At 35.0% G+C, this 27867-nt stretch overlaps 1 protein-coding gene across 1 annotated transcript in view; it reads left to right on the top strand.

Moving 5' to 3' along the window:
• EMC10 (ER membrane protein complex subunit 10) overlaps positions 1 to 27867 on the top strand; it is a 145571-nt gene that overhangs the window by 113239 nt on the left and 4465 nt on the right. The window contains exon 7 of the mRNA XM_090414487.1: positions 24477 to 24593. Coding sequence (XP_090270613.1) covers positions 24477 to 24557 — 81 coding nt within the window. The 3' untranslated portion in view covers positions 24558 to 24593. The remainder of the gene's footprint in view (positions 1 to 24476; positions 24594 to 27867) is intronic.

Here is a 27867-nt window from a genome sequence, read left to right as displayed (position 1 = left end):
AAATTCAGACACACACACACACACACACGCACGCACATACTCGCACGATAATTTGGAATGTCTTGACATGTCGCTGAACTGGAAAGTCTGAACTAATATATTGTGTTTCATTAAGTTTGTGTGGCATGTAGGGTGCGTGTTTCTTGTTCAGATCATGTACTTAGGGCTCTTTTCAGTCTCTTGTACTTTGTAAGGTTCCTGTTTTCAAATGGTAATTTATTTAGCATGTGTGGGATGTAGAAGCTTTGTGTGGCCTTTCTGTAGTGATTATTATGTTTATAACTGATATAATTAGTTGTCTGAGGTCTTGTTATACGGTATGTATTTCTGACTGTCCTGTAGTTGGCATCAAAGTAATGTTTTAGCAAAGCTGCATAGTGACATAAGTTTACTGTCAGTATTTTGTGTTCTGACATTGCAATGTATATAAAGTTGATATTGTCCCTTTGTTCCCAAAAGATCAGTTTTATCATTTTGTACTGTAACAACATTAATCTGTTTGGTTTGTAGGGTGCACGGAAAGCATATGTTGTTACAGCGTATCTTAGTATATTTTGGCATAGCCCTTTGTATATTAGTGTTTTTAGGCATGTGGGAACTATGTCTTTTAACCTGTAGAGTTTGCCAGTTATTGTTCAGAGTTTGTTTTGTAGATGGTTTATATGGCTATTCCAGTTCATATCTGCATTGAAGTAAATATTGTTTCAACCTGAGTGATTGTAGTGATTTTACTGTTCTGTGCATTTTTTATGTTGGATGGTTATATATTTGTTATGAACTGGTTGAGTCAATGGATTTCTGAATATCATTAATTTTGTCTTGTCTGAGTTAAAGTGTACGGAGTTTTGGTGAGCTAGTCTATGAGCAGATTAATGTCATGCTGTATATTTGTTTGGTATATGCTTGCATTATTATGGATGGATATTATAGCTGTATCATCTGCGTATTGGAAGATCTTGCCTTTGAGAGGTTGCTGATTAATATCGTGCATATAAATGTTGAATAGAGTTGGGGAGAGTACAGCTCCCTTTGGCACTCCATATTACTGGTAGCTCTCTCTACTTCAGTTTGATATGTGTGTGATATGCGTGATATGATTCCTATTTTGAAGGTAGTTTGTAAACCACCTGTGCAGAGGCCCATCTATTCCAGTGTGTCAAATGCTTTAGTTAAATCGATAAAGACTACCATGGCAATTTTGTTTTTGTCTAAGGCAGTATTAATTACATCCATAAAGTCTTCCAAGAGAAAGAGATGTTGTTCCCTTATTTTTCTGAAAACCATATCGTGTTTTGGAGATAATATGAAAGCTCTCTGTATATGCTGTGAGTTTCTTTAGTACAATCCGCTCCATAATTTGATTGATAATTGGTAGTGTTGCTATGGGTCTGTAATTGCTGATTAAATTTCTTTTTCTGTGATTATATGCATGTGATTATGGCAGCCTTTAACATACTCAATTCCTGGGCCTTTGTTTGGTTGGATTTGATGTATTACAGACAGAAGTTCTGCTTCTTTTATGGTTGGGAACCATAATGTCTGTTCTGCTTGTGGTCCAAGTGGAAGATCACGTTTTGTGATTTGAGGAATAATAATAATAATAATAATATCCTTTCTCATACTGTATTTATCACTTAGCCAAGTTAGCCAGTCTTGGGGTGCAGGCAGTAGGGTTTTTTCCGCCAGTTTATCTGGCAAACCGGCTCCGTGAACATATGCTTCTACAGCCAAATATATATCTCTCCCCCCCCCCAGCAGCAGACCAGGTGACAGGTCGGTTGGGAGTTGTACTAACAAGAAGTCACATCATCTAAGTAACACCCGGACCCTGCATATTCCCTGTATTCCCGCTTCCTGCATAGGAAGCGGGAATAACGCGTAGTGAAAGAAGACTATACTGTATTTATCAATTTTAATAATTTGTTCTTCTAAGTACCATCATCTCTTACTTTTCTATTTATTGATTCCATTCATCATATCCTTAATTTTCAAAGTAGTGTCACTGTTGTCAAGCAGAAATTTAATGAACAAATCACTGCACCCTATTACTTCTCCCCGCCTCCCCCATTCTACTTGACTTGCCTTATTATTATCCATTTTTCAAACTTTTTTTTAACTCTTGGGCCTATTATCTAGTAATCTGTTTTAGCCTAGAAATTTCATGTCATTATTTTTTATATCTTCATTTGTATTATCATTATTGGTGGTGTAATGGTTTTTTGTTTCAGGAAGACAAATGTTCATCTCCGACATCTGTTAGCCTTTTCTTTTGATGTTGCTTTGTTGTGCCATCTTTGTGTGTGTGTGCGCGCGCACGCACACACACACACACACACACACTACCACCAAATTAACAATATATCCACAAATATAATAATAAATATACTAAATAATCCAATAAAAAAATTCAGTAAATCAAAAAAAATCATCTTTTAGAGGAGTGAGAGAAACCATTTTCTCTCATATAGCCTCATACTTAATATCATTTTACTCCTACTGTTTTTGTTTCAAGCTTAATATCATTTTACTCAAACTGTTTTTGTTTCAAGCAGTTTGCCAGTCCTTCATCTCCGTTTCTGTTTAACAGACCGTACTATATTAGGTCTGATTTTCACATTCTTTGATTCTAATAGTATAGCTCTTTAATCATTTTTAATATAATTGCTATTGTTTGCTTCTTTTATTTTTCTCAGAATTCTCATATCTGTGATCTCTAGTTTTTGTCCTGTTTTTTTTCTAGATTAAGAACTAGAAGTTAATATTGGTGCAAGTTACTATCTTATATATTATTTGTTTCATGTTTTGGCATATTTCAATATTTTATATATATATTTTTATTATTATTATTATTGTACAGGCACTTCCATTGGAGTCCAAATACTCATCACAGGAGACCCAAACTATCCACACAATCTATTATCTCTCCTTGAACACATTAACAGACAAAGCGCTCACAACTCACACTGGCAGTCCCATCCATTCATAACTCTTCAAGCAAAAAATCTAATCATCACACCTCTAATAACCATGCCTTTACTCAACTTCCAGGGATGACCTCTTGTTCTGCACCTAGCGTGTGCTGAAACATTTCCCCTCCATCAGTCCTGTAAAACCCTTTAAGTAACTTAATTGTTTCTATCATATTCCCTCTTTTTTTGTCTATCAACCAGCTTCTGCAATTCACCCACCCTCAATCTATCCTCACAGGGAACATTCCACTGGCCACACGATCTTGGTCACTTGTCTCTGAATCCTCTCCACCATTTCCTCCTCCCCCAAGAAACCTTAGCTAAGGTAAAGAGGGTAAATCAGGTAGGAGCACTTGCTATTTAATATTGCTTCCTCTAGATGCCTCTTAACTATCTTCCATGCACTGCAAACATCCTTCCCTTGCAGGCTTTATGCTGTGGTATATCTTCAAGCTTCCTCTTAAGCTTGTCATAATTACCTGCCTTGTAATTCCACATATATCCCTTCTTGACAGAATATTCTTCATGTTTTTCAATCTCCCAAGTCTAGAACACATTAACAGACAAAGTCTGCATGGTCAATTGGAAGCAATAGCCGCCTTGTTATGGATTGCTCTTGTGATTTTGTGACCAAGTCCAATACTCTCACATCCCGAGTCCTCTCCGCCACATGTTGCCTCAAATAATTATCTCACGGTAGGTGCATAAATTCCATTTCCTTTCTGCCATATGATCTTTCTTCCTTCCAATCACTATCTCCATAGTTGAAGTCGTCACCCCCCATAATAATCACTCAACCTGTACTGATTTGCTGATGCATGTCTTCTAGATCATTCCTTCTGGCATATAGCAATAACCAATTGTAAATTTGTAAAGTTTGCCTAGTTTATTGGCCTTGATCTCACACCAGACTGCTTCAAATGAACAGCCATCCTCCTGCCTATCTCCTATTCTTTTTGGCTGCAATTCATCTACTATCATCAGCAGTACTCTTTCCTCATCCTATCTTATCTATCCTCCTTATATATACTAAACCCCTTCACATTATATCCTTTAACTACATCATCTGCTGTTAGCCAAGTCTCACTAAAGCCTGTAACTTTTGGCAAGATTGCACTTAACTAATGCCAAAAACTTCTCCCTCTTGTTCCTGATACTTCTGGCATTAATATATAGAAAATGCAGCATCCCTTTAATCCCCCAATCACCTTTACTTCCTGAATTGACCAGCATATTCAGTACTTTTGCTGGAGAGACTAGATTTCACATATGTTTGTCATTCTCACTCGCTCACTCACCTGCATCCTAACTAATTGATTAAGTTTTCCTGAATCTGTGCTTCAGCATGCTCGGTGAACACAACCTTCTCTCTAGACACCTAACACCAAAACCATTTAGGTGCAGTCTGTCAGCATTATACAAATCCTTCTTTCTGTCAAACTCAGACCATAGGTCTACAAATCCTACATCATTCCTTCTACACAACCTGTGTATATTTGTTTGCTATCAACACCCTCCTCCTTAATTCATCTGTCATAGTATGGCATGAGACCTACAGTCTTTGCCTTCTTGCTCTTCATTTTTGCTTCATCCAACCTTCACATCCTCCCCATAGAATGCTTTTCACCTCTCAGATCATTAATTCCCACAAAGATAATTAGTTCTTTTGGCGTACCTTTCTGTATCTGTATGGTAGGAATAATATCATTAATTTTTGCACCAAAGAAACATGTTTTTGTTATACTTTCGTTAGGTATTCCTCTGATCATAGTCTCTGTGCATAATTTTATCCTTACTTTGTTTTTTAGTTTGTTCACATAATGTCAATTCTTACCTCAGACACCTGCTTCTTTCTCTTGTCAGTCCTGCCAATCTCTCTCTCTCCACTTTTGCAACTTTTCGATTTTGCATTTTGTCCAGTGAAGGATAATATTCAGTCATGCTGTTTTCTTATTTCTGATTGACCATGCAGTCTAGACTTGGGAGATTGCAAAACACGAAGAATATAACCAATGCACGTTCCACATTAATTCCAACATTAATATTTTCCATTCTACCTTCAATATGCAGCCTTATGTGCCAGTAGGCACTGAAAGATTTGATGATGATGACCATAAGTACTGTCTATTCTACTAACATTTGCTTTGTTCTTGTCACCCAATTGGCACTCACTCTCGAAACACTTAATACACAGTTGCTCACCAGTTTTAATCTCCTTCCATAAATCCTTTAACCTTTGCAACAAATACATCTCTCTCTCTCTCTCTCATTCGCATGCACTGCACTGTACAAAATCACGTAGAGCAATGTCTTTGCCGACATTGCTCTACCATGCATTGGTGCCATACTGACAGTGTCACATTTAAACAAAAAATACAATGTTTGCTTACAAACTAAATAACTCAGTCAATTACATACCTGTATAAAACAAAAAACTACAACGAGTTAACCTAATATTATCCACTAAAATATGAAAAAAATGACTTATTTTAGCAGTACTAATAATGACATAAAACATATAATATGACACCTCTTGGCCACCCTGTTCAACTGGCTTGTTATATTTCCAACTACTCCCATATTTAATTTGCCATCTTTGCTAAAAGTTGCACCTAATTAGCAGTTTCCTCAATTTGCTGGTTAATATTTTCTTTTGTGGGTTTACCATTGAGAATACATTGATGTTTTTTGTTCTTGCCTATTTTTATACTTTTCAGCTTTTACTCACTGATTTTCATATCAAATTTCAGTTTATTTAAAGATTCTTCATGGATTTCTTTCTAGAATTCTTTAACCACCTTACCGACCATTATGGATCAAATACGCATCCAGATACGCTTCGTATCCATCATATATTTTAATGTAATATCAATGGTATTACAATTTTAATATGCACTTCGCATCCATGGTAACTTGGATGTATATATACGTCCTGGCCAGTAGCGTGGTTAATAGTATAAATCTGATATTACACAATTTTTATTTTTTCAACAACAGAAATAACTATATAATATATGAATAACAAATAAATACAACAAATTAAGTTGTATTAAACAAATATATATGCAGACTATAAAGAACTGAGTTTTAATATTTCTGATTTTGATATAACTATCACTATAATATTATTGAATATTCCTGACCTTCATAATACAATCATGTAGTAGAGATGACCATTTGGTTAGTAGATAGCAGACACACTAATTAAGTAGCTTGTGTGTTTGCTGTAAAGTGAAAATGGAAGTTGTCGTTTTAATAGTGTATACATAACATGCTGAAGAAATATTGATTAGCAGTGATGTTGGTTAGATTTTCTGTAGAAGGATTTCAGTATAATCTAATCTCTACATGTCCATTGCATTCCTCTCATTTTATTTAATACTTTCATTCTTATTGTTTTAAAGATAACTTAAATGATGAAGTAATATTTCATAGTTATTTTTATAGACAGCATATGATAATTTACAATCATGGGTGCTAAAATAGTCATTTAGGAGGACTTTTGCCTTGAATTATGGCTAAATGTATCAATGTCATTAAATATATATTTGTTTAATACAACTTAATTTGTGTTATTTGTTATTCATATATAGTTATTTCTGTTGTTGAAAAATAAAAATTGTCTAATAAGACTAACTTATATTATAAAATTGTTGTCAGTTATTAAGGGGAAAATCAAAATTGGTTTTATACAAGATGTCTGAAAAATCACCTGAAAGTTTTAAAATGCTATATTTCCTTAATTATTACACATATTGAGAGAAATGAAACATTGAAATGAAGGCTTGACTGCAGATAAGTTTAACACGTTCGCTGCCACGCTACTTCGGCAGAGTTTGTTCCTGTACGCCAAGCAATTTCACTTCTTCAAGGTCAGTATGGTAATCTTGTTGCCGGCGGTAATCGACATACGAGTATACTCGTAGTTGGCATGTGCGGAGCATATTCCATCTATGAGTATACACAGTTTTGCTGCTAGCTCCACAAGCCAAGCATTTTCACTTCTTGAAGGTCAGTACGGGTAACCTCGTTACGGCAGTAAGCGTCATTCGAGTATACTCGTAGTTGGCAGCGAACGTGTTAAAAAAAGATTTACTTTGGTTGGTTGAGTGGTTAGCGTATCTATTTTCCAATCAACGGGTTATGGATTCAAATCCAGCCATAGGCAAGATATTTAATTGTCTTTAGGGGGAAATGAATTTGATCTCTCTGTGTGAGACCACTATAAGATATTGTTTTCTCATTTTGTAAATTTTCCACATGACTGAATTCTTTCAAACCATTATCATGTTGTGTCTCAGTTTGACAAATCAGATCTCATAACAGTTGATTACTACACTGGTTATGAGTGATGAATCAATATTGTATGCAAAGCAAGGTCATATGGTGCATGTGAATGTAAGAATCTGAGAATGAGAAGTGAGATGATTCCTGCCTACAAGGCCTGAAAAGAAAAGGACTGTTAAGAGGATTGTTGTTCAGATGAAATTGGGTTAGGTTCTACCAAGAGAGGACTCCATCCAGAAGATTCCTGCCATTGAGGTGACTCCTGTCCAGAAATAGGAGTCACCTCTCCTTCCCTAGAATGCTTCCGAGTCTCACTTTATTGTAAGGGAAGAAAGGAGACACATGATGAGAAAAAGTATTTCTGTACATTGAAGACTAACTATCATTAAGTTTTCTTTGGATGAGAATGTCCTGAAATGGAAGGCTTACTGTCTTCTATGTCAAGAGTAAATTTCATTTTTGAGTAGACAGAAGTAATTTTATGAAAAAAAAAACATGTTCAGATAAAGAGGAATTAGATTGAAAAAATATCATCAACATATCAAAGCCTTACAAAAGGGAAAGGAACTGTTGTGACATTCTGTGTAATTTGCTAAGGCAGGAGAAGTAAGCAAATCCATAGCAGTTTCCTCAATTTGCTTGTATAGAATAATTTAGCAAAAAAAAATCAGTAATAATAATAAAATAAATAACTAATCTGTGTTTAGAGCTAAATAAAATATAAATGATATTTGTAAAGAGTGAGATCACATCAGCACTGATTAAAATGTCAGTCAGTAAAAATTCCTGCATTTCTTGTGTTTGAAATCTTCAGAGGTTTTAACATATTAGAGAATTATCGGTAAAAGAAGGGAGAACTTTAGATAAATGCTTTCAATGTTGGTGACTCAATAGAATCTACTTAAAGGAATATTTTCTTTGACTGTTTGAAGTCCATATAACCTATGAGTTCTAGGCTATATGGAGTTTTCATCTGCTAATGGTTAGCCTGAAATATTAATGCCAGTTTACTTAGTGTCAAGATGAGAGCTAGGAGATAATGTCTTCTCTGCTGTGTAAGGTTTAAATTTAACTGTCAGTCTGAAGGCAATTCCCAACATGAATTTTATGTTTATTATTGACAGAAGTCTTCATAATGCTCCTTATCTTATTTAAAATTGTAACATTTTATTCAAATCTATACCTCTTCACTCCGATTTAAGTAGAAAAGCAGTTTATATTCTATCATCTTTTAAGCATGCAGCAGTATAATTATAATGAGGTGTACAATCTTGGAACAAGGAAAGAATAAATAAGATTTGGGTTAATCATGCTAGCGCTCTTAGGCTGTGTGGATTTCCAAAAATTCAGAAAGAAAATGTTAGATAATGTTGGCTGTCCAATTTACAAACTTTCAAACGTTTATTTAAAGTTCTTTATTGATAATTCTCCAACAACATACATTAAATTTCCAAAGATTCAAAAATGAGATTTCTGGAATTATAGTCCTTTCTTTCTGTACTGGAATTATAGTGTTACCAATTGAATTTTAATTGGTTTTAATTTTCACTCCTTAAAAAAACTCTCTCATAATGGCATAATTTTTTCAGATATTCCTTAAAATTGTTTTATTCAGCTATAAATACAAGGGGGACGGGGGGGATTTTTCCTGCAAAATTGAGCTGTACAAGCAGACTGCTATGAGTTTGTCTATCTCTCCAGCTTTAGCAAACTACTATATGGAACAATTAGAACAGCATATACTTGACTGCCTTCTCTCCTTATATATAGTTTTGATATATTGACAATATATTTGCAATTTGGATCTCTTCTTTATCTGAATTTGATATTTTTCTTCACAAAATTAATTCTGTCCTCCTAAGAATTAAATTTACTTTAAAATAGAAGACAACAAGAGCCTTTCATTTCTGAATGTTCTCATCCAAAGTACAACAGAATGATAATCATCATTGTACAGAAAGAAAGCAAGTAGAGTAGGTACGTTGATGCTCCTGTCCTCTTTTAAGAAGTTAGGTATTATCAAAATGTTAGTGCATTATGTACAACTCTGATATCAGTTGCAATAATAGTAGGGTATGGCCCTATGCCATGTCATTGTTTCTTGCATATGTCACATCTTTGCTTGAAAAGCTCTTCAGCTTCAAAAATAAGCTTGTTTGCCAAAAGATAAATTTTCCTCTCCAAGTGTTTACAGAGTTCCTTGCCCTTGTGATCCCTTATATTATGAATAGACAGGTATGTCTGCACAATTGCATTTAGTAGAGCATGAAGAAAGCATCCCATTCCATGATTCTGATAGATCAGGTTTTGCCAGTCCTGTCATTTCTGCCTGATAAAGGGTTCATTGGAAAAAAAAAACACTGAACTGTACATCAAAGTATTCTGTTAAAAAGTTTATATAAAGAAAGCTTTTGAAACTCCTATTCATAAGCCAAACATAAATGACTGCCTAAAAACTTACACAGATTTGAGAAGTTATTATTGCACAGGCACCTCTATGGAGTCTTATCATTGGAAGACACAAACTATCATCACAGTCTATCATATTTTCCTTGAAACCATTAACAGACAAAGCACAACTGACTAGCAATCCATTCCATTCATTCACCACTCTCCAAGCAAAATATCTAATCTTCGTATCCTTGCTAACCACACCTTTACCCAACTTCTCTTAATCTCTTGTTTTGTCTCCTCTATCCAAGTGCTGAAATATTTCTTTTGTATTAATCCTATGAAGTAACTTTAATGTTTCTATCATCTCCCTTTTTGTGTCTATAACTCTGTCCATGTTTCATCAGCCAACTTTTCCAACCCACAAACCTTCAATCTATCCTCATAGGGAGTATTTCACAGACCACTCACCATCTTGGTTACACATCTCTGGACCCTCTCCACTACTTCATCCCCAAGAAACCCATATATACATGTGTGTGGATCATCACCAGCAGTGGCAGCCATTGTCAATCCACAGCTGGATGAAGGCCTTTCTGAGATTACTCCAAAACTGTCTGTCCATGGCTCTCCTTTCCCATGTCACTCCTGCAAATCTGATGATATCATCAATCCATCATGATTTAGGTTAGGTTGATGTATATGGTTGTTTTTCCTCTCATGGGATCCAATCCAGTACTTCTTTTGTCCATTACTCTTCCTATGATGTCAGAGACTTGGGTTTGCTTTCTTATGCACATATTCCTATTGTGATCCAGTCTTGTTGATACCAAGCATACTTTCCATACTAAATTGTGTTGTTCTTAAATTTCCTTTGCATCTAGTGTCCATGTTTCACAGCCATATATGAATATAGGAAGAGTACATTGGTTAAAAACTTTTCTCTTCAGACATAATGGTAGTTGGCTTTTGAATATTGACTGCAATTTTCCAAATGCTTTCAATCCAAGCTCTGTGTATCTTTTAATTTCATCCATGATATTTTGTTCCATTGATATGTTTTCCTAAGTATGTGTAATGATTTACTTGTTTAATTTCATCATTATTGATTTTTATTATTTCTGATTGGACATAGCTATTGAACATAACTTGGATCTTCTTTACGTTTATCTTTAGGCCAGCAGTTTTGCTAACAATTTGGAGTTCATAAATATGAGTCTGTAATTCATGCACAGTTGAAGTAAAGATAACTATATCATCTGCAAAGCATAATTGGCTTAAAATATCTTCCATTTATCTTCAGACCCGTCTCTTCCCAATCAAAAATGTTGAATATTTCTTTGAGGCATGCTGTGAATAATTTTGGAGATATTGTGTCACCCTGTGTTATATCTCTCTGTATTTCCACAGTAGAGATGTTTCCACTAAAATGAGTTGTTGCTGTTGCATTGATGTATGCTGGTTTGATGGTCCTGACATATGGCTCCTCCACTTGCTGGTTTCGTAATGCTTTAAAGTATTGCACACGTTTTTACTAAATCAAAGGCTTTCTCATGATGAATAAAACCAAGACATAATGGTAACTGATATTCATTACACCGTACAATAAACTGTTGTACAACTTGAATATGGTCCATTGTACTAAAGCCACTTTGAAAGCTTGCATGTTCTTTTCCTTGTGTTAGGTCTAGAGTTGTACAAAGCCTATGAGCCAAGACTTGTAAAAACTTTGTAAACCATTGATAGTAGACTGATGGGTTGGTAGTTCATCAAGTCTTCTACTTCACCTTTTCTGTGTATCAGAATTAGGATAGCCTTCTTCCATGTTTTTGGTACATCATTTTTTTTCAGACATAAGGTAAATGTTTTGCTAAGATATTGTAGATAAATTCCCCACTTTCTTTTAGAAGTTCAGCTATAACTCCATCCTCACCTGCAGCTTTTCCATTTGCAAGCTTAGGATGCTCCACATAACTTCCTCTGGTAGAATCTGTGGCTCTTCATTTAACTCATCATTCTGATATAATACTGAGTAAATTTCTTCGTCACTTATTTTTGCTATAGCATATCTATCTCTGGTTATAGTTCCATCTCATAGTTTGACTGCAACCATCTGTTTATTGTTCATCAATTGTCGTTTGGCTTTTATGAGACTACAGTTGTTTTCAATTTGTTGTATGAATTTACAATAGAATGTTCTTATTTCTTCCATGATATGTTTTCTGATTGTTTAGCACAATTCAGCATATTCAATTTTATATTGTAGGTTATTTGCTTGTTCATTTCTCTTTGTTTCTTCATAATCTGTTGAATTTTGCCTTGTTTCTGTTCTGTAGTACCAGCTATTTCAACTGAACATTGTAAAAGATTTTGGGTAATAATGTCATTACTTTCATTATTTCAGAATTGTCATCTCTAATAAGATTTTTAAATCTGTCATTCAGTTCATGTTGGAATATATCTTTTTTAATGTTGAATTTGTGTACATGTATGTTTTGCTTTGATTTTCAAAACATTTTCTTTTTGGAAGTTTATTTGAATTTTACCACGTACCATACCATACAGTGTCACTTCCAATGTTGCAGGTGTTTATGACAGAACAGTCCTGAAAGATGTTTTTCTTATTGCTGAGGATAAAGTCAATTTCACTAGTTTTTTGATTTGGACTTTTCCATGACCACTTCCTATGTGTTTTTTTTTTTTTCTTGAAAAAAGAATTCATGATGTACAGGTTTTCTTTTATTACTTGTTCTCTATCATCTCTCATGTCATATCCATTGAGCTTTCATCTGATTGCTATATACCATTTCTAACATTAAAGTCTCCCATTACAATTCTGAAATGTTTTCCTTTATTGTAAAGTTGGGATATATCATGATAGAAGTCTTCAGTTTCTTCATCAGTATGGCTTATTTTTGATGCATAGACTTGGATGACCTGGAGAGCATATCTTTTTGAGATTTCAACAACAATAGTTGCAATTTGATCAGATATACTGGCAGATTTTATTATGTTCAGTTTTGTGTTAATCATGAATCCAATTTCACTGATTCTTTCCTTATCTTATCCTCTATAATACATTATGTCTAACTTCACACAGTCTGAGAATGTCCCATTTTAGTCGCTTTAACTCTTCACTTAGTTCAGTTAGTCATGCTTCACTGCTCAGATTCCTGCAATTTAAAGTTTCAAGGTCTAGTTTCCAATGGCAGTGTGATCTGGTTACCCAGGGATTCTTAGCTCCCTCTGCCTTCATGTTTAACTGCCTGCTGCCATAGGTAGTAACAATCTGACATCCAGGGTATGAGGGCGATTTTACTCCTGTTTGATGGCAATATTTTTACATGGGATCATCATTCCCAAAACCACTGCTCCATGGCTCTTTATTTAACATATTCATAGCCACCCTGCTATCCAACAGATTGTAGTCAGGGTTCCTCCCCATCTGCCACCTAAGTAATGTGCTCGGTATTCGGTGGGAGCACTGTTACAATGTACACGTGCGCATTGTTAACCGGGAATCACAAATACCTAAGTGAACAGAAGTATACTCAGATGGCATGCAGTATTTTAAACGTGTCTTGTGAATTATGTGGCAGAAAATGAAATCTCTCTCTCCAAAGAAGTTTTTTTTAAATAAATAAAACTATATTTCAATTGGAGTATTTAATAACCATAATTACCTCATATCAGTCTGCCTGCTTAGTTGAGTAGATAGCATTCTTGCTCTCTGATTTACAGACCTGAGGTTGAGATACCATTGTGATGTGGATGTTTGTCGAAATTTTTCGGTGGTAGATGATTTTCATCATCCTGATTGAGACTAACCCCTTGCTTATTGGAAGCTTGAAGGATTTGAAAAAATTCCTACATCCATAGCAGAAGTATTCCAGAATGTTCACACTAAAAATTCTGTAATGATGTCTGCTTAGATTTACATTAATATATTTTGATAAACTAGAAAAGAATTCAATATTAATTTATGTGTTTTGGTTTAAAATTTATATTTGGTTTTGTTTTATGTGCCTTTACACATACGTCAAGATTTTAGTGGAAGATGCAGAGGAAATGGAAGCCTGCATTATGATGTGTATCACACCACTCAGCCAAACTCCAGCAAATGTTGTTAGTAGCTATACCACACTGCACTGTGTTTGATTTGAACGTGAATTCGTAATATTTTTCAACTTTGAAAACCATTATTTGAGGACTGAAAGCATAAAAGATAATGTGGAAATAAAAGTGAATGAGGACCGTGAAAATGCAAATTATTCCTCAAATTCATGAAAGATGACCTTCAAAAAAAACCTCAAATTCATTCAGCTGGTTAAAATTTACAAATAATTGTTGAAAAGACTGGCATGAAAATGAATATTAAAAAAGATGAAATATAACGAAGATTATATCATCATCATCATCATCATCATCAAATTCCTGCCATGTACCCTCAAGGGGTGTACAGGATATGATAGTACTACATGAAAAAAATTACATCATTATTAATTTCCTATCTACAATTTTCCTCCAAATCAGTCTGTTACTTGTCAAGACTCCAACATTATCAGATCTTATATTTCTATCGTCTAAAGCACTTTGTATCGTATCAATCCACCTATATCTTGGCCTTCCTCTGGGTCGTTTTGCTGCCACCCTGGCAGAGAACACTTGTTTTGCTAATCTTTCCTCGCCCATTCTATTTAAGTGACCATACCACCTGAGATTAGCTCTGCTAACGCATTCCTGGATGCTGACAATGTCAAGTTCTTTCCTAATATCCTCGTTTTTAATATGATATTGCCATTGTTGCCATCTGTTCACGCCTATAATCTTTCTCAGGACTCTCATATCTGTGGTCTCTAGTCTTTGGTCAAGTGTTTTACTTCTGACCCAGCTCTCAGATCCATAAGTTAAAACTGGTTTGAACACTGTCTTGTATACAGCTAATTTAGTGTTCCGACTAATTTCTCTCTTATTCCATATGAATTTATTCAATTGACTTCCCACCATACCAGCTTTGCTGATTCTGTTGTCTATTTCTATATTTAATTTACCATCTTCAGTAAAAATCGTGCCTAAATAGCTGAAATGTTTTACTTGTTCCACAGGTTCTCCATTCACAACACAGTTGACATTTTCAATGATTCTGCCTATTTTCATTGTCTTTGTCTTTTTATTGCTGACCTTCATACCATATCTATTACAACAGCTATTCAATTTAGTCAGAGAATCTCGCAGACTTGTAGCAGATTTATTTAGAAGTATAACATCATCTGCATAAAGCAAAGAGCTGACATTAACATCTCCAATTTTGATATCATGTTTAATACCACTTTCCTTCATAATGTGATCCATATAGATAATGAATAACAGAGGGGATAATGTACATCCTTGTCTCACACCAGATTTAACATTAAACCATCTTCCTGTACTTCCTTCAATTCTGACTGCTGACTTACAACTCAAATAAAGACTAAGTATTGCTTGGTATAATGCCCCATTCACACCATATAACTGCAGCATATTGAATAGCTTCTCTCTTGGCACCTTGTCATATGCCTTTTCCAGATCGACAAAACTTAAATACAGATCTTTGTTATATTCCCATGCTTTCTCGACTATTTGTCGTAAAGTGAAGATCTGATCCTGACAGCCTCTATTTGGCCTGAATCCAGCTTGTTCTTCACCAAGCTTTTCTTCCACAATTCTTCTCAACCGTTTCTCAAGTATACTTGCATAGATCTTGCCAGGAACACTCAGTAGAGAAATACCTCTGTAATTCTCACATTCAGTTTTATTTCCCTTTTTATATATGGGTACTATGAGAGTTCTACTCCAATCATCGGGAATTCGTCCCTCTGTCCAGGCTTTCTGAACTATGCAGTGCAGCCACTGTAATACTCTTATACCACCATACTTCAGCATTTCAGGTCGAATATCATCTACTCCTGCTGCCTTTCCACATTTCAGGCCTTTGATGGCTTTTTCTACTTCAAGTATGGATATGTATTCCTGACTGCATGCCTGGTCAGTGTTTTTTACCACTGTGCTGTCATCACTGCTTGTTTCATTTAGCAGTTTTTCAAAGTAATTACTCCATACTTCAAGGATATCTTTTTCTCCCGTTTTCATGTCACCTTTATCATCTCTAATTCCTTTTACAGCACTCTTTCCTCCATTCTTAAGTTTCTTCAACAACCTCCAGAATATTTTGCCACCTTCTTGATATTTATTTTCTATATTCTTGCCAAAGTCCTCCCATGACTTTTGTTTAGCTAGTTTTACACAGTGTTTAGCATTCTTGCATTTGTCTCTATATTCTCTAAGAGCAAAAGCTGACTTATTTGCCAGGAACTTTTGGTATGCTTTCTTCTTTTCCTTCACTGCCTCTTTAACTTCCTGTGTCCACCAGGGAGTTCTGATTTTTTTATCCTTACAAACAACCTCACCACAGGCCTCTCTGGCAGAATCAATCAATGTTTTCTTCAGAGTTTGCCACTGAATCTCCAAGGTTTGGTTCCTGTTCTCAAACTCTTTCATTTTTTCTTCAATAATCTTTGTGTATTTTAGTCTACAGTTCACATCTGAGAGCTGCTCAACTTTTATTCACTTTAAAACTTTCTTACATGTTATTCTTTTCAATATGAAATTCAATTTTATCCTGCTCAAGACTAAATAGTGATCACTTCCAATTTCAAATCCTCTGTACACTCTGGTGTCCTGCACCAGGAAGAAAACATCACTATCAACAATAACATAGTCAATGAGACTTTTCTTATTCCTAGCCTCTTCTCTCCATGTGAATTTGTGCACATTTTTATGTTGGAACATGGTGTTAGTAATGACCAGTCCATGTCCTGAGCAGAAATCCAACAGATATTTGCCATTATTATTAGCTTTGCTCTTTTCTCCAAATTTTCCCAAAATATTTTTGTATGTCTGACAATCATTTCCTACTCTGCTATTTAGATCCCCAACAAGGACCAACTTTTCATTTTTCATTGTGTCAGTTGCTTTTTCTAAAGCCTCAAAAAATTCCTCCACTTCTACCTTAGTAGAACCTTCTGTGGGACCATAGGCACAAATAAGTCTCATTGTCCAGTTCCCCATTCTCATATTTGCCCACATTACTCTACTTGAGACTGCCTGCCATTCAAGAAGATTAGCCTCGTATTTTGTGTTGAATACTATGGCTACTCCTTCTTTTCCTTGATTGTCATTGCCTGAATATAACATTTTGTGTTAAGGGTCAAAGCTGTATAACTGAGAGGAGACCTCCACATAGCCTTTAAAGGAATGCGGAGAACCGACCAGGGCTTCTGACCTAATGTCCAATCCTCACCTTCTCGTGGTGCACCCTGTTGGGTATCTACTTGGATACTGAACGGACGAGGATGGGCTGGCAATTTGGGATTTAGCCGACCAAATTGTATTCTTATTGGTTAAACCAAAATATAGAACGAAGATTATAATAAATTATTATTTATTATTAAAAGCTCCATGGGGTCAAAAGATTCCTTGTGGGAGGTCCCACTGACACACAGTTTATCATATTGCACCTTAAATATGTTCACTGTCTGTGCTCACCACATTCTTGGGCAATGTATTCCAATCACTCGCCGGTCTCTGTGCAAAAAATGTGCTCCTCATCCCCATTGCTCACACTCTCCTTATATAGCTTCCAGGGATTACAAATCTTGATCATATCCCTTCTCCTCCTCCTCCTTCTATCCACCAATTTCTGCAAATTGCATTTTCTCAATCTGTCTTCATACTCAATATTCCAGAGACCAGAAACCACTTTAGTCAGTTGTGTCTGAATCCTTTCCAATACATCATCTTGTGGAAAACCAGGTAACCAAATCTGTGCACAGTAATCCATATGTGGCTTGATCAAAGCCTTATACAAGGGAACCGTAACATCCTTATTTCTACAAGTCAGTGCCCTCCACATCATTCCCATTATCCACTGTGCTGTCCTCAGAATTTTAGCAACAAGTCCGCAATATTTTAGATCTGTGTATGCAATCACTCCCAGATCTCTCATCTCCTCTACCTCTTCCAAGATATTTCCACTGACTGTATACTCTACATCCCATCTCCGCTTCCCAGATTTCAAAACCTTACACTTTGCAACATTGAATTGACATCCCCACTCATTTACCCATTCAACTAGTGTATTCAAGTGCTCTTGCAAAGCCACAGTATCCACTCTACTACTGATAGCTCTTCCCAACTTTGCATCATCTACAAACAGCTGCATATCACCATTCAGATCTCTGCCAATTTACATACAAATTAAACAGCAATGGAAAACAGACCCTTGGGGTACACCACTAGTAACTTTCCTTTTCTGGGATATAGCTCCATAGACAGCTCACTAATATCTATCAAATAGCCAATCTCCAATCCAGCAAACTAATCTACTGTTTAGCCCCCCCCCCCATTTAATTACCAACTTGCCATGTGGGAGTTTATCAAAGGTTTTGCAAAATCTAAATATACCATTGTGTATGCAACATCCTTATGAATGCATTTGTCAATTTATTATAATAAGCAGATTGCTAAAACATGATCTTCCCTTAACAAGCCCATGCTGGCCACCAAAGAGTATTTTTCTGTTATCAACCCAATTCTGAATCTTGGTCCTAACTAACCTCTCTAACACTTTAACCACAACTCCAGACAGACTGGCCTATAATTCAAAGCCCTAGTCTTATCACCTCCCTTACGAATCGGAACAATTTAACCTCTTTCCACTCCTTTGGAAATCTGGTTTTTCATTCTTGGAAATGAGTATCCATACCTGCAATGTGTCATTTGTAAAGAAGCAATTTTCTGAAAATTTTATAAATTTTTGGCTTGGGTTCAAAACATATACCAGAATAAACATGATGCAGAACCAGATTTGAGGCTATGTCTATCTTCTGTTAAACACCAGATGTTGCAACACTTAGGTTGGCTAAACAGGCCCAAAAAATCACATTAAATTTATGTTTTATTTTGATTTATAACTATATGTTACTATTGGATAAAATATTGATGTGTTAGGAAAAAATGATTTAATATGTGTAGTAAACTTGTTGGCTAGGTTTCTTAGCCATTGTCAGTACAGTTGAAAAGAGATAAACACAATAAGAATAACACTTAAATTGCAAGTGAGTGACCATATGTGCTATCAGTTGCGGGAGGATAATGCCATCTACAGCTAACAGAACATTTTCTTTATGTATCCAGGGAAGACCATAAAGTTTGGAAGTCTAGCATGCTGAACTCGTAAATGTTTGGTTCTTCATCTCAAGAATGAACTTCATCTGGAAGGGCTGAATTCAGGACAAAATATGCTGGAAAATTTTGCCTCACTTCACTTTGTTAGATGAAGCAGAAATTATTTATTTATTTATTTATTTTTTTTACGTTGATCTCACACATGAAAGGTCACAAGACCTATAACATTGCAGTGCCATGTGTGGACAAGTGATTAAGGAGAAAAATGTAGCCTGTTGATATGTTTCTTACAGAGTGGGAGGTTGTACTCAGTGGAAAAAACAGTATGGGGGGGGGATTGTTCCAAAGAAGAGAGGTTGGATGGAATGAAGGAAGCTGAGGAAAAGTTGGTTTAGTGTGCTTGAAGCTGGACAGTGTATGGATTGAAGTTGGCCAGTGGCTGCTCTAGTTCTTCTATGATTAGAAGACTGTGGAGAAATTACTATTATTTTAATAATTTTACATGACAATCAGGGAAAAGAGGGAGTAGCCATAGTATTCAACATTAAATATGAGGATAATCTTGAAGGCAGGCATTATCTAGGAGTGATGTGGGAAAATATCTGAATGGAAAACCGGACAATGAGACTTATTTGTGCTTATAAAGGTTTCTACTCTGCTTTCTTTTTCTACTCTGCTGTTTAAACAGCAGAGTAAAGAATGATTACCAGACATATAGAAATGTTTTGGGAAAATTTGGAGAAAAGCGCAAAGCTAATAATAATAGTAAATGCCTGCTGTATTTCTGTTCAGGACAGATTAGTTATTACTAACACCATGTTCCAACATAAAAATCTGTACAAATTCACATGGAGAGAATATGCAAGAAATAAGAAAAGTCTCTGACTATGCTATAGTTGATAGCAACATTTTCCCACTGGTTCAGAGCACAGGAGTAATACAGAGGAATTGAAATAGGAAGTAATCACTATTTAGTTTTGAGCAGGATAAAATTAAATTTCATATTGAAAAGAAGAGTATAAAAAAAGTTTTAAAGCAAATCAAGGTTGAGCAACTTTCAGAGGTAAATTATAGGCTGAAATACACAAACATCATTGAAGGAAAATGAAAGAGTTTTTGTTCTTGTTTTTGAAAACAAGAACCAAACCTTGGAGATTCAAGAGCAAACTGAAGAAAACATTGATTGTTTCAGCCAGAATGGCATGTGAGGTCTGTAAGGATAGACAGATCAGAACTCTGTGGTGTACTCAGGAAGTTAAAGTGGCAGTGAAGGAAAAGAAGAAAGCATATTGAAAGTTACTGGCAAATAAGTCAGCTTGTGCTCTTAGAGAATACAAAGAAAATTGTAAGAAAGTGAAGCACTGTATAAAACTAGCTAAATGAAAGTCATGAGAAGACTTTGGTAAGAACATAAAAAATAAATATCAGGAAGGTGGCAAAATATTCTAGAGGCTATTGAAAAAGTTAGAAATGGAGGAAAAAGTACTGTAAAAGTAATCAAAGATGATAAAGGTGACATGAAAACTGAAGATAAAGATATTTGAGATGTCTGGAGTAATTACTTTGAAAGACTGCTAAATGAAACAAGCACTGTCAACATGATTGTAGAAAACTCCCAACAGGAATGAAATCAGCAATACATATCCATATTTGAAGTAGAAAAAGTCATCACAAACCTGAAATGTGGAAAACGGCTGCTGGAGTATATAAAATTTGACTAGAAATGTTCAAATATGGAGGTATAAAAATTTTACGGTCGCTGCATTGCATAATTCAGAAGGCCTGATCAGAGGGTCAAATTCCAGGTGATTGTGTAAAAATATTTATGTAGCTCAAAAAAGTCTAAATATTTTTGCATAAATTTTACCAAGGTCAAGCCCAGGAAGAATTGTAACTTGTACATAGATGTTTGTTTAAATGTAAATAATCCCAATGGGAATTGTATATGCTCTCTGCCAAATAAGATAATATTCTAGAAGGTGTAGTATTAAGGCAATACCTGCCACTAGTAAACAGTATATTTTTAGCTCTTTGTAAAGACGTCAAATTTTGTGTGTCTTCTACATGGAAACACTCAAGGTCAGTGCTAGGTGGACAGACAAAAGCTTCAAACGAATGTCCGCTGCCAGAACGAATAGGATTTAGGGAGTGTTGGAGAAAAACAAAGGAAGGGTCAGTCTGAGAAAAGGATCAAAAGATTTCACCGAAATGTTCGGGGGTCACACATCTCTGTGCAAGGATTCGCAAGTGACCGAATAAAAGGCGTTGGCGAAAAGATCGCATCATCGGTTCCAGAAATTTTCGTCAGTGATCCAGAGGTCGTCTAGAAGTCATCGGCAGTTATCCGACAGATGTACGTCATCGGGATCACGATTTCAGGAGAAATCATGCCAGAGATCTAAAAGAAAGATGACAAGGAGCCGATCTGCCAGGTAAAGCAGATATTTGATGACGAACTGACGAGTCTTTGCCGGGAGCTGTTAACCAGAGGGAAGAAATTGCTCCGTTGGTCCAACGCGCATGCAAGCATTCCACAAGCCGATAATCTTCGTCCGAAGTGCGGCGAGTATAGCATCCCAAAAGCGTTAGTAAATCTATCGCCGGCATAAAGAGGGAGAGAAAAACCTGACATGGAAGTAAAGGGAACAGAAGTCCAATTCGATGCCAAGTGCACAGTGGGTAGCAGCTATAAAGTGAGTTGACTCGTTTGTTAAATTTTCTTGAGTTTTTAAGAGAACTTTTATTAGTGGACTGTAAAGCAGAGGCTGATCTAAATAGGCATATTTAACAGTTGAAGATTATAAAGTAATTAATTGTCAGGAATTTGTAGTTGAAATAAGTCATAGTGTAACTGTTTGCTGAATTAGTGAAACTTGCCTATAGAATATTCCCAGCATAGAAAGGAAGGAGCAATTGTGTGTAAACGATATTGTCTATGCGTTCGATGAATAAGATTAATAATTAAGTAATAAGTACCATTGCTTAGTATAAGTGATTTATGATATAGTAAGAAAATTAGTTAAATATGTGATACGATTTGTGTGAGTAAAATGCAGGAACTTAACTAATTTATTTATGCAGATTTGAATTGAGATGTTTTTTCTATTATTGCAAATGCAGTGTAATTTTGTCTTATGTGACTTAAAAGTTTGTTGTTTAAATATTAAATAAGTGTCACCTGATTCTTAATTATTTGATGCACTGTTCCGAAAAAATATTAGAGCCTATTAGCGGGAACCCAGGAGAAAGAATAGTAAAGGATAGATAATAGACCACGACTGCAGTTACTAATTAAATTAGAGATATTCTGAGGGTAATTAGAAAACTACTCGATGCATGTTACACTTCTTATTAATAGAAAACGATCAGTGGCGTAGCTTTTAAGCAAATAAATTTTCTGGTGTTCGAAGAATAAGAAGGCAAGTGCGGAAGGCAGTTTAACATAAGGAGATATATACAAGATTAAAGAGTGATAAGGAAATCGAATTAATGCATAAGAGAAAAAAGAGATGTATAAAAGATATATACTGTAATAAGAACCATATATAGCATCTGTTAGCATGAAAGCTACACCTTTGCTATGTGTGTCATCTTCATTCTGGTTTCCAGAATATAAAATGTATTTGTTTGTTGTTAGTTGGCTTTCTCTGCTACCATTCCATCTTGTCTCGTTTAGACCTAGTATTTCTATTTTGTATCTTTCCATTTCTCTGGTTAGTAAGTTAGCTTTTCCACTTTCGTACAAAGTCCTAATATTCCAGCATCCAATTTTGGTTAAAAGTTTTGCACTAAAGAGATTTTTTCTTGGCGTTTTCCACCTGTCAGCTTCCCCAATGGGGCTTTCACTGGCTTGCTTCTTTTCCCCAGTACTTCTCCCTCTTGGTTTTGTGTCGGTTTTCCAACAATGGTTGATGTTTCTGTAGCAATATGTTCTTTCCATATTATGGTTGCTAGCCACAAATACAACCCTCCTCCTTTCTCATTCAGGCTTAGGATCGGCAATGGCGGAGTTATTATCTCCACTTCTATTTATTATTTATGTGAATCACATTACGAAGGAAAGTGGTATTTAATCTGATATAATTGATGATGTTAATCTTAGCTCTACTTTTTGCAGATGATATTATACTTCTGAGTGAATCCTGTATAAGTCTGCAGGATTCCTTGACTAAATTGAATAACTGTTGTAATGGTATAAAAATCATCAATAAAAAGACAAAGACAATGAAAATAGGCAGAAATATGTCAAACATAACTACATTCTGAATGGTGAACCTATAGAACAAGTAAAACATTTCAGCTATTTAGGCACACTTTTTAGTGAAGACAGTAAATTAAATATGGAAATAGACATCAAAATTAGTAAAGCTGGTAAAGTAGGAAGTCAGCTAAATAAATTTATATGCAATAAGAAAGAAAATAGTCAAAACACTAAATTAACTGAATACAAGACAGTGTTCGGACCAATTTTAACTTATAGATCTCAGAACTGGGTTAGAAATAAAACACTTCTAAAACTAAAACACTAAAATGAGACTTGGAGACCTCTGATATGAGTGTTCCGAGAAAGATTAGTGGAGTGAACAGATGGCATCAATAGCAGTATCACATTAAAACGAGGATATCAGGAATGAACTTTCCAGCATTCAGGAATGTGTTAGTAGATCTAATCTCAGGTTACTTAAACAGAATGGGAGAGGAAATATTAGCAAAAACAAGTGTTCTTTGTCAGGGAAAAGACATCTTGGTCTTCTTCTGGGTTGATACAGTAAAAAGCACCTTAAAAAAAAAACAGAAATATAAGATCTGATAATACTGGAATCTTATAACAGATTAATTTGGAGGAAAATTGTTGATCAGAAGTTAGTAATGGTGTAACTTTTTCATGTAGTACTAGCACAATTGTCCTATACACAGTACAGTACACTCCCTGTGAGTACATATCAGGAATTTGATGGTGATGATGATAGTTCATGATAAAAATATTATCTTAAAAGGAATTGTAAGTCAAATGAGGTTGATCTCTAGGGTAAGTTTCCTGAGTTATCTAACCTTAGTTAGATAACTCAAACAAAAAGTGAAGGAGATCTGAAAATTCGCCTTAAATTATCACAACATCTCCGATTCTGTGAAAATTAATGTATAGTAAAGTAATTCAGGACAAAATATGCTGGAAAAATTTTGTTTACTTCTTTGATAGAAGATTTAACAGAAATTAGTCGGCAAACAATATGTATTATACTGCATATATATGTGAATTTGTGTGTGCGTGCGTGCGTGTGTGTGTGTGTTTACTGGACAAGTTGACAGTTTAGATGAACTCCAAACCAGAAATCTGCAGATGTTGAAATATTAACTTCAGGAATACTAAGCATGACTGAAACTGAATGTTAAGCAGACATCTGACTTGTCACAAAAGAGGATGCATGTAAAAATTTATCGATAAAACCTTTTATGCAAATTTAATTTGGTATTTCATTACTTTTAGTACTTATAGTGATTAAAAAATATATAGCATCTTAAAACTCTGAAGTGAATTTTTTTTATGTCCTGTATATTAATATAATATTTAATATAATTTTGTTTCTTTCTTCTTTTAAATAGTGGATGTACTTTGTGCCTTTGGTCATCTTTGTTCTAGTATCTGGAGCATCAGGACCAGAAGGACAAGGAGGTGGCCGATAAGAATAGAAAATCTTTTCTGATGTCTTTGTGATATTTGTAAGAGTAAAAAACTTTTATCTCTCATCTCGATAAGATTTTGTACTTTAGGCCTGTTATTAAATTTATATATATCATCGTCATAACACTAATTACTGGTATATTATCTTAAAATACCGGAATAGACGATATTGGTCTGTTCCGGTCTCATTATCCATCCAATATCTTTTTTTGAGGTCTACCTTGCCTTCTCTTTCCAATTGGCTTATACTAGCTCATTAAATACCATTATTTCTCCTATAGCGCTTGTGTTTCTAAAAATCCACATGTTATAGAAGTTCATAAAATAAAAATAACAGAGCTTGTGGAAAAACAGGGCAGAACACTCAAAACCTGTGTAGTCTTTAAGTAATATTAGACATTAAAAAAAAAAAAAAAAACTATAACTATGATATTACAATTTTCCTGTCCTTCTCATCAATCCCTTAGGATGGATTGAGTCCCCCCGTAATGAGGGACTTATGAAAAATTAAGGCAGCTGGTTCATCACTTGTCTGCTGCATCCCCTAAGGGCAAAAATATCACACAGATGGGTGATATTACAATTTCCACAAAAATTCTTATGAATTGGACATGGAATTCATTAAATCACTAATTCAGCAGATACAAAAATAATTTCAGCTATTTTAAAAGAAATATTTAATCTCTAAGTATAGTCTTGGTTGATTGATTTTCATTTTATATCATTCTCTTTTCTTTATAAAATCTTTGATACAGATTTCTATTGAAAGAATAGCATTGATTCTCTCTAAGTCTTTCCAACATTTGTCAGCTACTGTTTGGAATGTTTTGAGCAACCATATCCTGAACAGCCTTACTCCCTTTCCTTTTATGTTGTTTTGTTTTGTAGATGACATTTTGCAGTTTGGAACTCTATGAGATTTGTACTAATCATTGCCACCAGAAAATTACTTTCACAAAAGAATCAAATTTATTTTGAGAAACCAATAATGAATCTTCTGTTCCTAGATTTATTTTTCTTAAGGCCACTCTTGGCAGTTTGCTGTTTGCAGTCTACAGAAAAAAAACAACACAAGAAATTATATCAATTTCTTGTGTTGATATAATTTCTTATAATTTTTTTATCCTTCTCAAAAATCATACATTATTAAAATTTGGGTGTAGCAACTGCACAACCTATGATTTGCAAAAGTTCATTTAGTGAGAAACTTCATCATATTAAATCCACACTCATTTCCATTGGATGGAACTCTCAAACTCTTAGATAAAGTATTAAACAATCATGCCTTTCATCCTTGAGCTCAATGGACATTTTTATGGTTTGATGTAGAGGGTTTATCGGAAAAATTGATCATGCTTCTGTGTATGCAACTCAAGATGCAAACTTCTAGATTTGCATTACATGCATATTAGCAACTGAGTCACAAGTTAACAGCTTTCCTGTACTCTCTGAAAGATTTGCTTTTTCCATTATCTCATTCAGAAGTCTGTCAGGTTCCTTACTGTAGTGGGCTTTCATATAATAAACAAACAGGAAGGTCATTGAGTATATGCTCCAAAGAACATGAAGATTGCATAGGGATATATGATGTCAGACAAATTTGTCTTGCCCTCATGCATGCCATTTCTTCTGGTGTCTAGAAGAAATCTGATATTAGAAATTATAATATTATAACAAATGCAAATAAATACTATTCACATGTGTTATATATATACAGGGTGTTCGGGATAAATTTGACAGTTTCGTAAGGAAAAAGAAAATCTTCTTTGTATCTATTAAATTTAATGAATTGACAAAAAAACATTACAGGCAGAGTTAATTACAATACTATCAACAAGATTTACTCAAAATAACCACCATTAGCATCGATCACAGCTTCAATTCTGCTTCGGAACCTCGAACAAGCTGATGCTACAGTCTCCCTGGGAAGGGCCGCAAAAACTGTTTTAATTTTATCCATTAACTGGGCTTTTGTATTACTGGAAGTGCGATTGGTGTCTTTTTCAACTGCGCCCCATACAAAATAATCCATGGGGTTAAGGTCTGGGGAGTTTGGAGGCCAAACATTTGGACTGGTGAAGTCGTAGAAATTTTCAGACAACCATTTTTGACTTTTCCCAGAGGTGTGGCAAGGGGCAGAATCCTGCTGCCATACATACGGCCTACCATTGGCTACCCTTGTTATCCAGGGCTTGACTACAGTTAGCAACTCCACGAACAAAGCCCGAATTCCAATGCCAGGGTTCTTCAACACCTGTTCCTGCAGATTTGCGAGGAATTCTGCTGTACGAACGCAATCAGATCGTCTGCTAGGGATCTTTCTTCTTGCTACATCCTCGTAGTCACCATTGCAAGTCTCTAGTTCATGCCTGATTGTTTTTACTGTATTCAGGGAGCATTGGGCAGCAGTCGTAATATCCTTATTTTGATGGCGGGCACGAATCATCATGATACAAGTTATTCTCTTCCATGATTCAGGTGGGTTCCAGCTATCCATCCTTTCTGACATCTTGTATATGAATGAAGAAGGGTCCAAACTTTTAAATGAAGAGAAGTGTGTGTTAATACATGTAACTTACGGAAAAATATAATTAATTATAAATATGTCAAATTTATCCCGAACACCCTGTATATATAAAATTGAACAAAGCTAATTTTTTTTCCCTTTGGATTTTATTTGTATTAAATTAAACTCTCCTTATGTTTTACAGCATACAATATGCTTGTTTTTTTTTTTTATTAATATTTTATTCTACTTGATAATAATCCTAATTTATTTATAGTTTGCACTGAGGATGCCCACAAAACATAATTAAAAACTATAATAAATTATATGATGCTAGTGTTTAATTAATTCCCTTGATAAAGTTATTTTTCATTTATACAGAATATGAATAGCCACTAATAATTTCTTTGCTATATGTAATGTTAGCATTATAATTCAGTTGTAATTTCTGGCAACAGTGATTTTAGTTACAAATATCAGTTTCTCCATTTCATGGTGATTTCTGTAGGTGTTGTAATCATTTTTGACTCAGTAGTCCACGCATGCTGTCCAAACTAGATCCATTAGGATATTTTGTTTAGCCTGCTGAAAGGTTTAAGTAAGGTATTGTGTAGTAATATTTCATCCAATTAACATCAGAATTATTAACATCACATGATTGCTATTCATCATCATCATCATCAAATTCCTGCCATGTACCCTCAATGGGTGTACAGGATATGATAGTAGTACATGAAAAAAATTACATCATTACTAACTTCCTATCTACAATTTTCCTCCAAATCAGTCTGTTACTTGTCAAGACT

The sequence above is a fragment of the Typopeltis vanoorti genome, chromosome 25 (genome assembly GCF_054136105.1).
Source record: "Typopeltis vanoorti isolate ZY-2024b chromosome 25, IOZ_Tvanoo_1.0, whole genome shotgun sequence".
NCBI lineage: Eukaryota > Metazoa > Arthropoda > Arachnida > Uropygi > Thelyphonidae > Typopeltis > Typopeltis vanoorti.
The sequence above is the reverse complement of the archived record's forward strand: the minus strand, read 5'-3'. Positions and strand labels throughout refer to the sequence as shown.